Genomic DNA, 17,194 nt, shown 5'->3' on the forward strand with positions numbered 1-17,194 from the left:
GATGAAAGAGATGGTCTATAGGCAGTTTTAAAAATATAGACTTCAGTTTATTGCACAATCGTTGCTGGAGACAGAGGAGTGTGAGAGCCTGTCTGTTACACAGGACACTGATGTTGGACAGATGCGTGAACTACAGCACAGAACAAACTGTGTGTCTGCGTTCGTGCACATTAATTTGCAAGCACAGACTGGATAATGAGGCACTCTCTGGGGACGCAATCAGCTCCCCATCAGTGCAAAGGGAGAAAGCAAATCTGACAACATACAGATTTCATGCTTGCATGGGTTCTGCTGGAGAGCTCATAGACACACACGTGAACATACATGGTCTGGAAATATAAATAAACAACCCAGGGGAATGACTGCAAACCAGCGCAGACAGTATTACAAACTGTCAGTTGTTTTCCTTTGCCTGCAGTGAGGCTACAGTAATGCCTGCATCAGTGCATACGAACCTCCACTAGATGGAGCCACACTTACTCCGTTGTCAGTTTTAAAAAGCCACGAAGTTGCAGATATGAAGAGATGATAACAGACAGACCCTCCAGAAAGCTCCCTTCATCCTAAAGGGAAGGGCTTGTCTCGTTATCTGTACACATAGACCAGTGTCATCGTTAGGATCCACAGAATAACAGTAATCAGAATAATCAGTATATAACAATACAGGTAGTCCATTATAAACAGGTCATTAACAGGCTATCCGGCACCTGTGTTGTATTAAAAAATGAATTTTGTTTCGTTAGTGTTCATACATCATGTCGTTTTTTTTTTTTATTTTACATACAGACAAAAAGGACGAGGACCAATATTTCTGGCCAGGTTCCACTCATGTAACATGGTTTTGAGAGAAATACTCCCTTTCCACCTTTTGCCTCCCTTCTGTCCAGTCTGTGACCCAGTTCATAGCATAAACAGACTGGACAAAGAGGGCCGGTGGAGGTGGATGAAAGTCTCACAGCCATGTTCCAGACTGCAGAGGTCAGGCCTTGGATGTTACAGCTACTGTTATGGCACCCTGAGAAGTGGGAGACCCAGGATGTTGGAGCGAAGCCCTCCGTGACAGCGGATCAGAGAGCTGATTCAACGAACACATATCGACTTCACTGTTGCATATCCTTCGGCTGATAATGCATAGAGAGACCAGTGGTAGTCACGAGGTATTCACATGCCCGCCAAGATTCAAATCCGTCTTTCCCACGCGTGTAGAAAAAGTGGTTACATTTAAATGATCAAAAGCATTCTTAGTTAGGGTCACAAAAGGTCAAACAACTCTACATTAGCACTGAAACCAATTCCAGTATTTGTTTCCCCTTCTGTGTTGTTCACGTACATACGGACGCAGCTAAACACACGTCTTTGATATTAATCTGAAGCACCGCTCCGAGCCGCGTCCCTCTCAGCAGCTTCTATGTGGCAAACCATGAATCCCATTTCTTCTGATGCTATATTTTATTCCCATAACATATTGTGTAGCTATCAAAAATTAATCTGTATATCATTTGCACTGCATGTATATATGATCTACATACATGTAGTTACACTATTTATATGGACTTTAAATACGTTTCAGAATTGTAATTTACTTTAATCCAAAACCCTTTTGAGAACGATGAGCAGTGCAATTTCTTTGATAGTGACGTCTCTATGATCTGATCCGTTCAACCCCCCCCCCCCCCCCCCCCCACACACACACACACACACACACTACCAACACGGTCATTTTTAGGAGTGAGTGACGTGGTCTGTGGATGGCTACGATGAACAAACGATTAGCTAACACTAGGAGACATCGGTGCCTGTTTTATACCTGCTTTCATGCATTTTTATCAGTTTCATTCAATGTCCAATAATACATTAGTTTCAGCTTTTACATTGTACCACAGTCATCATCGTTAATAACCGCTGTGTCAGCGTGAGGCTGGCAGACATAAGTATCTGACTCTGTGTGGAGGAAAAGAGAGGGGTGGGGGGGGGGACGCAGTCTGAGGCTAGTGTACGTGATTACTACTGTGGGAAATCCTTCATCACCTATGATTCATTGTTAGCACAGGAAGCAGAGTATGTGTTACACCTCAGGCGCTGCTAATTTGGCATGTGAAGAGGGTCTGACGGGATTGGCAACGAGTCAATGGGCGGCTGCGACTGTTGGCATGGGAAACAAGTGCAATGTTATTCATAAAGTCAGGAGTGCCTAGTGTTGAGCATGAAGGAACAGAGCAACCGTTACTTTTACTCGAGAGTAGTGACTGAAATACCACAGAGGAACACAGTGTGCAACACAATCAAGGACATTCACACAGGACTGGTGAGACCGATACATGACATGAGGGCACAGGGGTTCATTCCTGTTTGGCGAGGCCAGCTTAGTGTACAACTGTAAAAAGACACAAAGTGTCGAACCTTTAAAAAGTGCTACTCAAAGAACACAAATCCAGCTGCAGAGCAACAGCATCGCATTTAAATAAGAAAGCATAAATAATGGCAATAACGTGCACCATTCTGTGGCAGTAATGACTGACGTTTATAAATCATCAACATCTAGAGTTAATGTACAAATAGACATCCAAATACAGTAAATCCATTTTCATTAAAAACAGAGAATATTTGACATAAATAGCATCTTTAGAAGGGTGCTGCACAGGTTTCTAATGTCACATAACAATGTTGTTTTTCTTGCTGATTATTGTGAATGTTATGTGAATGGCAAAGCCTAGAGACATTATTACTGAGTGACCGAGAAGTCAAAAATCGCCGGAGAAAGAAGAGTGTGGGCAGAATATGAGGAGCTAATCCTTGGGATTTTCTCTGACCTCTAACTTGATCTGTCAGCCTGTGATCCTGCACAGCAACAACGTAAACAGTTTAGGCAGCTGACGGAAACATAATGTTACCTGTACCAGCAAATAAATACAACACAATAAATATGTTTCATTACAGTGTTTTGTACATATTGTGCCAATAAGCAGGTCTTTTTGATCTGTAGTTTGTCTAAAGGTCCAATTGTTTAGGAACTCATAATTACATTTAAGATATCTTAAAAAGTTGGCAACGGTTAAGTGGAAACCCTTTAACCTTCAGTGCATCTCGCTGCCACACGTGCATCACGCACTAATGTACACGTGGTGGCATGTCAGTGTAAAGCTCAGTCTGTTCAGGTTTGTTCTGTCATTTTAAAATGGCTTTTCTACAGAACAAAATGTTAAACTCAGCAATTAGTTTATAACTTAAAAATGAAACAACCTCATCTTCCATAAAAGGAAATAGTGACGACGTTCTCCCTTACAATGGGAGGTTAAAAAAAAATGCCTCAATTTCATTGGCACTGAGCTCAGGTGAAAAGGAAACATGATCGTAATGTGTGGTACGAGCCACATGAAGCAAGTAAACTCAAGTGTGCCAGCACGCTCAGGAATGAACCCCCTCACCCGCCTTCATCTCCTCGTCATCTTGTGACAGTGAAGACGAATCAGTTTGACACACATAAAGAAAGAGGGAGCGGCAAAACACAGGGAAGCGGGGACAGAACCAGTCCAGTAAAACTCAGTGAAGACTCTATAAGTGCTTTGTGCCGCACTGACAGTATGTACATGTAGTATAAAAATATAGGTGCGAGGGTGTCTGAGTGTGTGTTGTGTGCGCGATGAGTTGAGATGTGGATGTGCTGCATAGGTAGCAACAGTGACATCTGAGGACTTGAGCATGTGATATCGTCTTAACCAACCACATCGACTAATGCTCAGGTAAAACTTCTATTGTTAAGTAAAGGCATGAAACTTACCTTTTACTAGAGCCTTTTGTTAAGACTTTTTAGTGTTCAAAACGTTTTCATTTTGCTGTGTATGTGTGAGTGTGTGTCCGTCTACACCTGTGCGTCCATGTTTACGGAGACTGACAGAGTCAAAATGCTTGTGCGTGTTACTTGACATACTTTTGCCTGCATTCGCACAAAGTACCAAGATGGACGTAGATATGGACATTCTGAGTTTGAGCGCACGAGGTGAACACATGCACGGACAACATATTGTCTCACCTCACCGCATCAGTTCCCCGATTTCCCCTCCCTCCCCTTCCCTCTGTAGACACCCCCCTCCCCTCAGAGGTCCTTTAACCTCGCAGCAAAGTGCTCCTTGTGAGGCATCGGGGGTCAGTCTGAGGAACAGTTGTAGCTGTTGATCCACAGCAGGTCGTCCAGCACACCCCAGTGCAGGTACAGGATGGAGCCTACCACCAGTACATGCATGATCTGGTGGCTGTTGCACCAGTAGTCAAAGAGGCCCGGGCGGAAGCGCTCCGGGATGCGCGTGATGTTGATGACCCCGCCCAGCACGGCCAGCGCATCCATCGTGAGGAAGTGGCGTAACGAGGTGGGACTGCCGCCGCCCACGCCCGCCCAGCGCAGCAGGAAGAAGGAGAAGCGGAACACCGCCTGCCAGGCGAAGGATCGCAGCCGGCGAACGCTGCTCCGAGCCGTGACGGCGCAGTAGATGGCGTGGCTGGACAGCATGATGTAGACCAACAGGGCCACGGTGCGGATGAACGGGTAGCACAGCAGCGTGCTGTAGACGATGGGCAGCGCCCCTGAGACAAGAAAACACACAGAGGAGCGTCAGCAGAGAGGTGGAGCGCTGATGATGCCCGACTCAGCAGCAATGTAACGCCTGGTGCAAGTCACAGTGCACAAAGGTCAAAGTGTTTGAGCGGAGTGTGACACAGCTCTGTGGGGGGGAGCAGCCTTCACATCGTCTGGTGTTTTAGTTGCTGCCTGACTATGTTGACTCATGTGAAGGTCATGTGGAAGCTCCTTATGAAATGAAGCTTTCCAGATGTGGTGACTTTGGTGAAATGAAAAAAACCGTTTCAGCAGGGGGAAAATTGACTGAAATGCGGAAAAAAACACATCAAGTCCATATAGAGAGCTCTTTATGTTCAGCAGAGGAGCCTCGACTTTGTAGACTGAAAACAGTTCTGTTTTATTGGACTCATCTAGAACTCAAACGATAAGTCAATTATTCTATTAGCCGATCAACAGACAATTAATCAGTAATCTTTAAGCCAATTTTTAAGAATAAATGCAAAGAAAATGCAATATTCCATCATCTGAAATGAGGATTTGCTGGTTTTCTCTGATCTACATCATAGAGAATGAATATCTTTGAGTTTTGGACTGTTTTTCAAACAAAGTGAATAATTTGAAGAAGTCACCTTGAGGAATAGTGTTGGACCTTTTTATACTATTGTTTTCAGAAATTTCATAAACAAGGTTAATAATGAACCGTTAGTTTCAGCCCTAGACTCGTCCTGCCAAAATATTCTTTATGATGAGTTGCTTTCTGATTTCATGAATAAGTTGTCGCTATAAGCCTTCAGTAGAGTCAGACGACACTGACAAAAAGATTATTAAAAAATGATGGACTCGGCATCAAGTATTAAACAAGCAACAGCGGCGACAGCAATAGAGTGCTGCAGGATTTCGTCCTAACACTCGGAAATGAGTCACCACAATGAAATGAGTTCTACAATATAGAATCACTAGATAACCCTCTCGTGGCTTTTGAAGCTTTTTACGTGTCCTAAAAAAAAAGGTGGCTGCTAACAAGTGGTCAAATGAGAGTACAAAACATCATCACACCGACTAGTCCGACCTTTAGCTTCGTGGTGGTGACGTCATGTGCCCGTGGGAGAATCCCATTGGCTGTTCGTCGAGGTAACCAGTGGGACGCTAACTTCTGGGTCAGGCTACAAACACAGCGCTCTGTACCAAGAACCAAGCTATCGACTTCTAATCGGCACGCGCTCTGCTCTGCACAGCCAATGTTAATTATTACTGTATTACCAGAATAATGTGGATTTTATGGCCAAGCTAAATTGTATGTTCACAACTATAAAATAAGTGAAAATATAGCCCGTGTCACTTTGGTTTTAATGGGCTAATACAGGCAGCATGGACGGATCAATAATCATTTAAGAACTTGGATCATTGCTTATATTGGCCAATTGACTCAGCGGTCAAATATGTTCTGACAAATCAGTGCCGGTGCACCTCTAAGCAAACCACTGCCGTGGTAAATCATTGACAGTCAATGAAGAAAAGTTCCCCCTTCAAAGTAAACAGAGCATCAATTACAGAAGGCGGGCTGACAAACAATCCCAAATGATGAATGGTGAAGAACCTGCTGAGCTTCCAGAAGGCTTACCCAACGTGTTGATCATGCAGATTCCACACACGTCGAGTTTGAGGAGGGTGTGGTAGACGGGCTCGCCTCCCTCATGGTTCATGAAGAGGTGGTAGAGCACAGAGCCCAGCTGGGGCGACAGGCAAGCCAGGAAGTGCACCACGCCCAACCACGTGACGCTGATCTGAGACCAGGGGATGTTGAGAGGCAGCAGCACCAGAAAGCAGACCAAAGGGATGCCTGCAGAGGGAAGGGCAGAGAGACAGAGACGGAACAGGTTGTTAGAGTCAGTTTTACCGTTGATGTAATTAAGCTTAAAGCTTTTGTGTAGCTCCTGGGAAGGCTCAACAACCTGAGACACTTTGAAAATGTGTTGTACACAATGTACACATTTAGAATCATTATAATATGTCTTCTATATGTAGTTACATATTTTAACGGTAACATTTTTAAAGCATGAGCCATATTTTGAAGGATTATTTACTGTAGGTGATTGAAGGAAAACAATGCCTGAGCTTAGTGCACGCCTGTATAAAAACCATCAGAAAACACCACAGAAACTTTGACAAAGCCAAATTAAGGTGCCATGTTTATTTTGATGGATTATCTGGCTAAGGACTTTCAAAAACATGTGGACGTTATTCTTCAAACTGTACAAAAATGAGATGCTATGAAGGGCTTCCAACTGTGCGCAGACACCAGCAAGAATGATGTGGAGCAGAGCAGAAACCTACATGATTGGCACAAACGCATCAGTACAGTAAATTCTTATAACGATGCAACAAAAGGTTGCATATGTAGGTAATGTAGCTCCAATGTAAGTTCCTCAATTGGGCAAGGGAGAGACCTTGAAATGTGATCCTCACACAGGTGTTGTAATCATTTATCACTCTACCACACACATATTGCTCTGTCTTGCCCTTCTGGTTTTTTGCTCACTCTGCCATTCCCAATGTCGAGGCATTTGTCCTGGCCAGGTGATACTGGCTATGCCTTCTACTGTAACATCTATTTTAAGTGTGCTATCTCTGCTCCCCCCCCCCCCCCCCCAACTCCACTCCACTCCACTCGCCCTCAGCTGACCGGCCATTCTCAGCCCCACTCGGCGTTGAATACAGAAGAGAGGACTTCTTCCTCTGAAGGCGTGAACGGCTGCTGAGCTGCAGGCAGGATGTTTTCAGTTTATATGCAAAACAAACCAGCTCATGAAACTTTACCTGAAATGTTACAACAATAGGAAACAACAATATTCCACCTTAGTCACAAGCACAGCTCTGCCTCACTGCTTCTAAATTTGGAAAAAATTAAACGTTGCTGCTTTATATAGGTGCTGATGTATGTGAGGTCACACGCTCAGCTGACGTCACTGGAGTCGTGTAATACAGACTTCCAGGGACACTTCCCTGGTGATCACTGCTGCAGTTCATTATGTGACTGCCGGCAGTTGGAAGTGAAGTGCTGACCTACAGAATGAGGAAGTTGTCAGATTCTCCGAAGTCTGTGAACACACAGATGATGTCCTGCACTAGTGCACTCTGTTACGACTGTAGGATGTATTCTGATGTACAGATGTATTCTGATGTACAGATGTATTCGTACCAGACTGAAAACAGAATAACATACACTTCTGGCTGCACAGATTAACACATTACTGCAATTTTAGACTTGCACCAATCTATTAAAAGAATGGGATATTGTTGTGTAACGATGACATTTTGGACCAGAGGAAAAAGCCACTTTTCATTTTTGTGCATTTCAAACATCCACGTCAAACTTCTGCTTGTTAGCGGCCCGACAGAGCTGTTACATTTGGCTTAAACACCATTGTATAGTTAAAGGAACAGTGTGTAACATTCAGGGGGATTAATTGGCAGAAATGGAATATAATATTCACAACTATGTTTTAATCAGTGTCTAATCTCCTGAAACTAAGAATCGTGTTTTCGTTAGGTTAGAACATAGATGTAGTCATCGTGATGTCACCATTGGTGTGTGGACGGCCGTTTTGAAGCCTTGAGTTTGGTGATTTGGCCGTCGCCATCTTGGTTTTTTTGCAACCGATGAACGGATGTTACCATATTTGGAATGTAGAGGAGTGACGTAGAGACGCCATGTACGGCTCTGGTAGCGGCAGCGACCTGTCAATCACAGTAAGCCCGCCCTAAAGCATGCTCTGCTTTATGGTCTGTTTTACTCTAAATGGAACATAGTTTAATAAATTAACATCACGTTGTATTGAAGAAGACTTGAAACTAGCGACTGAGACCATAAACTCATGTTTACAATGTTTACTGAGGGAATAAATCAAGTGAGAAGTACAGTAATTTTCTCATAGACTTCCATACAATCTGACTTGTTTTTGCAACCAGATGAGTCGCCCCCTGCTGGTCAGTAGGGAGAATGTTCATTGTTAAACACTTCCGCATTGGCTTCACTCGAGGTTAGAAAAAGTTATTTCTACCTACATCTAAATTTTAACTAAATTATAGAGCTCTAATAATCGATTAGTGGAAACACTGCAACTACTGTGATTAATCGTTTCAGTCATTTTTCAATCAAAACAGTGAAAAAACACTAGTTCCTGTTTTCCAGCTCTTTGTTGGTCATGTACTGAAATCTGAAGATCTTTGGGTTTTGGACTGTTTTATACAAAACAACAAAACTAAACAAGATATTTGAAGACATCAACTTGTTCTCTGGGAACTTGTGATTGGCATCAGTTTCATAGAATAAACAGTATTAATTACTCAATTACATTCATTTTGTGGATGAATACATTAGTGCCTCATAATGTAAATGTCACCAAAACCAACTTGCTATCACTCTCAGCTTGACAGTTAAATGGAAAAACAATAAATATAAGTTACTGGTGTTTTCTGATTTGCTTCAATATATTTACGAACTAAAACAGGCTTATATATTTTAATATTCCCAGTTGACAAAAAAAAGAAATTCACCTTTTCACCATTAAGACAAATTATTCAAATATGAATTTAGCTGAAACCTATTAAAATAAGGAGGTTTGAGTCCTGTATGGACACCTGGATGCGTATCGTCCAGGCTTCAGTGCATCCTGCTGCAGGTACAGTATCTGTACAGTCTGTTCACTGTCTGTGGGCCAACAGTCACAGTCACCGGCTACAGACATCTCACCTGCTGACTAAGCAATCCGCGCTTCTCTACTCACCGTGAGTGTATATGTTTCCGAGTTCATTGTGCAGGTAAAACAGGCTCCTGATGCAGTCGTGCACAGAGGAGATCGGCCGGTACCCCGTTAGGACGTATTTGTTAAATTGAAGATGTGGAGGTGAACTCGTCCAGTCCAGCAGCCTGGGTCCATTTAAATATGCCATAGCAAACAAGAACGTTAAAAGGACGCCGCCGAAAAAGTAAAAAACAGACTGTACACCTATATATACATACAATAAGATTATTGCCACGAAAACCTTGTGGGACACCATTGGTGGTTTTCTTTAGGGTTACTATATTGTGCTGTTAGCCTCGTAGCTTTGGCGCTAGCGAGCTCACGTCCAAGTCTCTCAGCACTATACCCGGCGACGGTGTGATCAGCGCCGCCGCTGTTTGCTCTCGACCGCCGGTACCTGTGCGAGTGTCATCCGCGAGGCTGGAGACAGACACGGCCAGCCACGTACATGGCGCGAGCCCGGGACGGTCATTACATGTGGCATCGGATAAATGTCTGTGTGGCACCGGACAGCCGTGAGCGGTTGAGATGCAAAACGTTCCTCGTCATGTTAAAGCCACTTCCTCGTTAGTTAGCATTCCGGTGCAGCAGCAGCAGAAAGCACGGGCTTGAACGAGTCACCGGCGAGGATGCTGTGCGTGCGCCGCGCGTCCATCCGACTCCAGAGGATGCTAGCGTGGACCTAGCGGTCAGATTTGAGGACTAGCGGGTCATGCATTTACTTTAATGAAAGAAAACGGGCGTCATATGCTCGAGTCAGCTCCGTTTGATGCTTCCTGGCTTTCGTGACGCTATTTAAAAAAACTAAAAACAGATGAGATCCGTGATTCTGGAGCGCAGATTTTTGGGAAGGACTGCTGGCTAGCAAGCCGGGCAAGTCGGCTACCGATGTCCAGAGACTGGTGATGAGGAAGCAGATATTTGAGCCGGGTGACTCCAAACACACGCGGTCCGGTCCGTAAAGCGTGTGTTTTCTTTATTCAACATCTGTTTTATCCAATTCTTTCCCACCATTATGTCTCGCAGGCTGTATTCCTTGAAATGCAGAGTCTCTCCTGGCGGCCTGTGAGTCCCCTGCATCGCCTTTACACAGGTGTCAAGCTACATAGAACAACGACGACGCAGCTTCCGCTCATTGATTTCAAAGTAAAACTCCAATTTTATTTTATTTTAAAGTTTTGGCTAGAGCATAACACACATTTTTCTGTATTATTCACACCATGTATTGTATTTTATTTCATATTGCTTTGTGGTATGCACTGTCATGCGCAATATTTCAGTTACTTGATGTTTCATGTATATAATGTCTCCTTCGAAATTAATGTAAAAGTAAGAAAACAGGTGAACCAATAAAAATATGGTCACAAAAATAAAGAAAACCTGCATCTATAATTTATCGATGGATTTGTTTGTTTGAGTGTCCAACAACAAATGGTGCTCAGCCCATGTGGGTTTACAAGACACTGGACTGCAACAACAACCAGGACGGCCACATGACCGATCATAACTCCCCGTATACCTGCTCATTGTTCAGCTGAGTTGAGCTAAACATGGTTGACTTATTAAATACACAAGATGCAGCTGATGATGCCTTTAAAGTGGCCTATGGCAAATACTTGCTTGCTACTTCATTTCTCAACTCCGGTATTCCTTCTGGAATAAGCAGTTTAGCCCTTTAGGTTTTCTTTGAGGTAATTTGATTAAATACAACTTAATTAAAGAATATGCACCATGTGAGAACAATATCAACTAAAAATCTTAAATGCAGGAATCCTTTGTAAGACAGGTCTACAAGAGTACAGGAATTGTTGATGCATGTTCTATAACACATTTTCAATTCACCCAAACCAGCAGACACACAGTGAACCTAGGACTATTTATTTCTGGGGCTGTAAAGCAGCTGCACACTTTGCGTACTTGATAATCCAGCTTTCTCTTTGAAAAACAAAACGAATTCAACAGACTGACTTCTAGAGAGATGATCTTTTATTTTGAAGGTGAACTCTTTTAGCTTCTGGTCTTATTCTGTTTTACTTGCACTCAGCAGTCTAAATGCCAACACTGAGCTACAGCTGCCTTCAACACAGCCGTTATTTTTAGAGTAACCACCCGAGCTCTCATCCTAAACAGAAAGAACATAATTATTATTTGTAGGTTATGTATTTCCCTTCTTTGGTGATATTCTAACTACGAAACAAAGAATATTTTCAAAGGCCTAGATGTGAAATAGTATGAAGACTATGAATATACCAGGGAATCAAAATGCTTTATAATGTAGAAGTTAAGGGACTCTCAGATTTTAATCATGAGGAAAGTTGTCGCTGCTGCAGGTCTATAAATAGATCAGAAACATGAGTTTGAGGGTAGCGCTTAAAATGCTAGTATAGCTTGATTTATACTTCCCAACAACATAAATACTGTAATTATTGGGTCAATTTTGCTGTTATTACTGAACAAAAGCAAGAGATGCACTTGGATTAAGACATTTCCGAGGAGCACATGAAGGCAGCACGTGATGCGCTGTAATCCTCTAATGGGGGAGAACTGTTGAGGATCTGTATGAATCACACCACCTCCACCTCTCACCCCCCTCTCTGCTGCTCGGATTGTCTCACATGTAGCTGCCTACAGCCGCACCTCTGTGCGACTGTGACGAACAATACCCCCCCCCCCTGAACAACCCACATGACACGGGTTAATCATGATGTGGTTCACATTACAGAGCGAGTCCCAATTCTGCAGAAAGACGAGGAGGGAAGTAAAGAATATAACAATATCTTCTTTTGTTATAATGTCTTCATATAATACATGTTTCATATTTCACTTAGTTCCTCTCCTACTTGCAGCGCTGCTTTTTACGTCTCCTTTGTGCTGATACAAATGTACTTCTAATGTACGAATCAATGCATTTAGCAGATTTCATTGATTGTTTTTTGTTGCCGAATCTGCAATATATTACAATTACTGTACTTTAAATGCTCTTACAACCCGTACACATCTATACTGTCCACACTGTATACATCTCACCTCTGGTGTGTTCATATTTATATTACTGTACTGCTTATACTTCTGCACTGCATTTTGCCTACATTCTGACCATGTTCACACTAGTTTTTTTGTATATATCTTAGCATACTTATATCTACCCCTTACTGTTATAAACACACCTCTATGTAGATTACTCTGTTTTTGCAAATGTGGTTGGGTGCTGAACAGCATTTTGTTGTCACAGGAATCTGTGCAATGTCATTAAAGTTAAATCTAATCTAAAAATGAACAGTTTCTTCTCAGTTTAAAATGTTCAGACATGGCTGTATTTTGTTTGTATATTAAAATATTGATTAATTTTCTTTTCCGTGTCAGTATTTGCTTAGTGGCTAAAATGTGATCTCAGCTCATCATATACAAAAATCACATTTTGCTTGTGATAGTCTTGAGAAATAGGGGGGGGGGGGCTTTACATGTCTGTGTCACGGGCCCATTGTCTCATAATCTGTCCCTTTATCAATCTTAAGGAGACACCCAGACTTGCTTCTCAGGGCCTGATAGACAACTTTGAGTTTGTGATTATCTTGAGAAATTGATCATTATCGTGTGACAATCTCCTACAGAGTACGGCCACAGCCCACCACCACTTCAGAGAAATGATCGGTTTGTGGTCTCTGGTTCGCTGTTCACTGGAAAGCCAGCCATAGTTTCATGTTGCCTCGATCTGTTTGAGATCGTCTAGACCACCAGCTCCTCCCTCTCAGTGCTGCTCTAAATCGATGACACATTTTCCCCCTGCTCTCTTAAAGACCACCATCACCTCACCCCCTCACCACCTCCTAACCTGCTTTTCTGACTTTTAAAAAGGCAAAGTACTAATATTCATGCTCACAGTCAGTTTCACAAGTGCAGCGTGAACAGGCAAGACGAAGGTGAGTGTTCGCTGATGTTAAAATATTCTTTCACTTTATCTGAATATACGTCTTTGGGTTATTTAATATTGTGTCAAGTTATTAAGTATCCGGTGAACAATGTATTGGTACATCATTGAGTAATTCTAAAGTATAGTTTAGTCCTTTCACATTCATGAGAGCGGTAGTTTGTAACATTGTGTCATCTATTATTGTAAGTCTATTTATTCACAGAGCAAATGTTGACCAAAGAGTTGTCATAGTTGTTGAGACTAAACGCAGTTGCAGAAAGATTGTGTTCCACAGGTTGTTGGGAAACAATGGAAAATGTTTGATTATCTTTGAATTTTGACTAAGTTTGCATGAATATTAAAGAGTAATTGATCAGAACTTCTAAGAAGACTAAAGAGTCTGAAATATAAACTTGTGCTAATCCATGCTGTGCTTAAAAAGAAAACAATCAATCAGTTCTACATTTCACTGGTCTCTATTCTTGGCGACAGTGAGGAGATTCTTCACAGGTAAGATGAGATTTCCTGACTGACTCACATGAAGAAAGTTACAGCAGTCGAAGAAAACATATAAAACAGTCTTCTGATCCCTAGAAGATAGATCATGTTTATTTTCGCAACAGACCTAAAGCCGTAAAAGCTATACTCATGAAAGTTTGTCAAAATTTACGGCAGATTGAAAAGTGACACCAAGACGCAATTTAGACAGAAATTTGTCTAAAATGTTGTCTACAAAGGAGAGAAGCTATGAAGACACCTTTTACCAATATTTTAGATAAAGATGACAATTGTGAGATTGTCCGTAAATTATTAAAAGTAGGTCCAGATATAGAGAAGGTTTTTTTTTATATCAAAGATGCATCACTGCATGTTAGCAGAAGGATGGGACATAACATTTGGAATAAAATACTGAGCCAAAGAAATGTCAAACACAAGAATTACAGAATAACTTAATCTGTACTAATGAACGGCTTCACTTGCTCATGTTTGTTCAACTGAAACGTTTATTTTTCAGAATCAACCGTCAGGTTGCATCCATCGCCGAACTTAACAGTGACATGTCTCTGTTGAATATTTGCGTCTTTGCCGGCCTCGTGCTCTCCCTCCCCCAGTGTTCGTATCAATCATGCGCAGACGGGACGCCCAAACAGTGCATGGATGCAGAATTTGCTCCAGGTACCAATTTGGCCGGGGAAGGCTTCGATATCACCAAAATGGAGCGCAAGGGAGCCTTTGTGCTCAACATGAATCAGTGGAAACGCAAGGATAAAACATGCACCCTGTGCAGCAACCCCTATCTAGAGAACAAAAAGCAAAAGCTCCCGTTGTCAGTGGTGGACTGGAGAGCGACGCAGTCCTGCAGCATAAAAGTGGCCACTACACTCCACCGATCCAGTGAGGCTCTGGTCAGCTCCAGCGCCTCTTCTGTGGAGAACAACTGGCAGGCCAATCTAGACGTGAATGTGGGTGAAAAAAGCGGCGCATTGATGCTGGCTGGTACTAATTCTAAACTGGCTGATTACTCCATGGATAAAACTAAGAATGACAAGTTCAGCTTCGCAAGCCACAGCATGTCCTGCGAGTTCTACAGGTAAGAAGACGAGGAGTGGCAGGAACATTTTCTCCGTACACTCCCATAACTCTGAAAATCAATGCAGTATGTTTGATACACTGGTTTCCTATTAGTCTGTCTTTTTTAATCTGGTCTCACTGTGAACAGCTACAGAGTGTCCGGCAATCCCAAATTGCACAGAGAATTTCAAAGAGCAGTGAAACAGCTCCCGAAAATATACAGCCCTGAACACAAGCAACGATTTTACAAACTGATCGACAACTTCGGCACCCATTACATCACCAAGGTGAACCAAAATTATAAAAAACCATGAGCAATTTTGAAAAATGAACAAAGTAATACATTTGCTAATACACTGTGTTTAAAAATATCACTCCAGGTGAAGATGGGAGGAAGTATTGAATCTGTGACCAGCATCAGGCAGTGCCAGGCCAGCCTGCAGGGCATCAGCTTGGAGGAGGCGCAGATGTGCCTGGAAGTTGAGGCGTCCGCTAGCATTAAAGTAGCTACACTTAAAACACAAGCAAAACACTGCAAGAAGGACACTGAAAAGACGGCAAGTAAGTCGTCCTTCTCCAGCCTCTTCAACGACAGGTAATTTCTCATATATTTTGTGGCCTTTTTTTGAAATACACTCTTATAAATAAATTACTATTTACAGAAGTTGCTGAAACACCTCTCTCCTCTACAGGTTCACAGAAATAAGGGGGGGGCATACCACGGACCCAGACCTTCTCTTCTCTGCTGACAAAAATCCATCGGCCTACAAAGAATGGCTGAACACACTGCCACAGAATCCAGACATAGTCTCATATTCCCTGGACTCGATTCACGAGTTACTGCCTACTAACTCCCCTGTCAGGAAGAACCTGCGCTCCGCCATTAGCCATTACATCCTGGAGAAAGGCCTGTTGAAGAACTGCAGTAGCCGCTGCAAGGCCGGCATCAAGAGCGACCCACGGGACACCTGCGTCTGCCAATGCCACAATGACCCAGCTGTAAACCAAGACTGCTGCCCGACCCGTAAGGGCATGGCACGGGTCATCATAACTGTACAACGGGCTGCTGGTCTTTGGGGAGACCACACCACGGCCACGGACGGCTACGTGAAGGTGTTCTTCAACAGACAGATGGTCCGGCGTTCACCTGTCTTTTACAACAACAACTCCCCACACTGGGCCATGATCGTTGACCTGGGCCCCCAGGATGTGTCCTCAGGGACAAAAGTGAGATTTGAAGTGTGGGATCAGGACAACAACTGGGACGACGACCTGTTGGGAGCATGTGAGAAAGCTATATCTGCTGGAGTCAAGGTGGATCTGTGTAACCTGCAACATGGCCAGCTGTTCTACAAATTGGAGGTGACATGTGCTCCGAGTCTGAGCGGAGCTACATGCACGGACTATAAACCTTCGCCTATAAGTCAAAGTCTGAAGAAGTTGTACGTGTCTCGTCACGCACATCCTATTCCAAAGGCCATGCTGTTAGAGATGGGTGTGTTTGTGAATGAAACAAGCTCACACAGAAACCAGAGTCTTACTGCTGAGATTTCAAAGTTTGATGTGATATAACATCCGTGTTTGGCTTCACTGATGCTCACGTAGCCAAATCAGTCTTTGTATAGGTGCATCTATAAAGGTTATTGAAATAAAACTTCACCCGTAACTGGCATCCCTTGTTCATTTTCTGCTGATTACAAAGAATGAGAAGTTTGTCTGTTGGGGAATTATGTTTCATGTTTTGACAAATCGTCTGCAACTCAATTATGTAAAATGCTCAGTTTTTGTTTCAGTGTAATTTACATTTAAGTCTGCCAACGGTTGTGTATGCATGTGTTCGACAGAAGAAGATTGTCAATGAAGTCTCTGAGAAATTGACATCAGCAAGCAAGACCCAGATGACTGAAATGTATTGCTAAAATGTTGAAAACATTTTCAAAATTTGAATGAAAGCAGTGGCAGAAAAGATACTGTTGTTTTTATGTACTGTGTCTGTGTATTTGTATCATATAGTACTAATTGTACTGTAGATACCGGCCTTGTCTTTCACAGCATATGCATCTAAAAGTTCTTGCAGCTTTCAAAATGTGAGTTTGATTTAGTGCAGCTTTTTCTTGTCAATGTATTCATGCATCATTCTTTACATAAAATAACATGTTTGCAGATTGTACATGTTGTGCATTTGTTGTAGCATTTTATCATCCATATATACAATATCATATTCTTTTGAGTCATTTTGACAGGATGTTTGTTTAACCAGAATAAAAGAATAATATCTGGACTGTGCGTAGTATTTGATGTTTCATCTCACCATCATACTTTTGGTTTTGTGTT

The 17,194-nt window shown here is 42.6% G+C and overlaps 2 protein-coding genes across 2 annotated transcripts; one reads left to right on the plus strand and one right to left on the minus strand.

Annotated features, from left to right (window-relative positions):
• Positions 1 to 1,696: 1,696 nt before the first annotated feature.
• Positions 1,697 to 10,438, minus strand: paqr4a (progestin and adipoQ receptor family member IVa). Its single transcript, XM_076081167.1, has 3 exons — positions 9,361 to 10,438; positions 6,195 to 6,413; positions 1,697 to 4,578 (listed from the first exon to the last, which is right to left on the minus strand). The coding sequence occupies exons 1-3, from the start codon at positions 9,632 to 9,634 to the stop codon at positions 4,145 to 4,147; spliced, it is 927 nt and encodes a 308-aa protein (XP_075937282.1). The 5' UTR covers positions 9,635 to 10,438; the 3' UTR covers positions 1,697 to 4,144.
• Positions 10,439 to 14,322: 3,884 nt separating this feature from the next.
• LOC142938001 (perforin-1-like) lies at positions 14,323 to 17,135 on the plus strand. The gene is made up of 4 exons (XM_076081180.1): positions 14,323 to 14,879; positions 15,009 to 15,147; positions 15,241 to 15,455; positions 15,553 to 17,135. Exons 1-4 carry the CDS (start codon positions 14,347 to 14,349, stop codon positions 16,430 to 16,432), a joined length of 1,767 nt encoding a protein of 588 aa, XP_075937295.1. The 5' UTR covers positions 14,323 to 14,346; the 3' UTR covers positions 16,433 to 17,135.
• Positions 17,136 to 17,194: the final 59 nt, after the last annotated feature.

Source organism: Anarhichas minor, unplaced genomic scaffold (assembly GCF_050575085.1).
Source record: "Anarhichas minor isolate MPS153535 unplaced genomic scaffold, ASM5057508v1 ptg000007l, whole genome shotgun sequence".
NCBI lineage: Eukaryota > Metazoa > Chordata > Actinopteri > Perciformes > Anarhichadidae > Anarhichas > Anarhichas minor.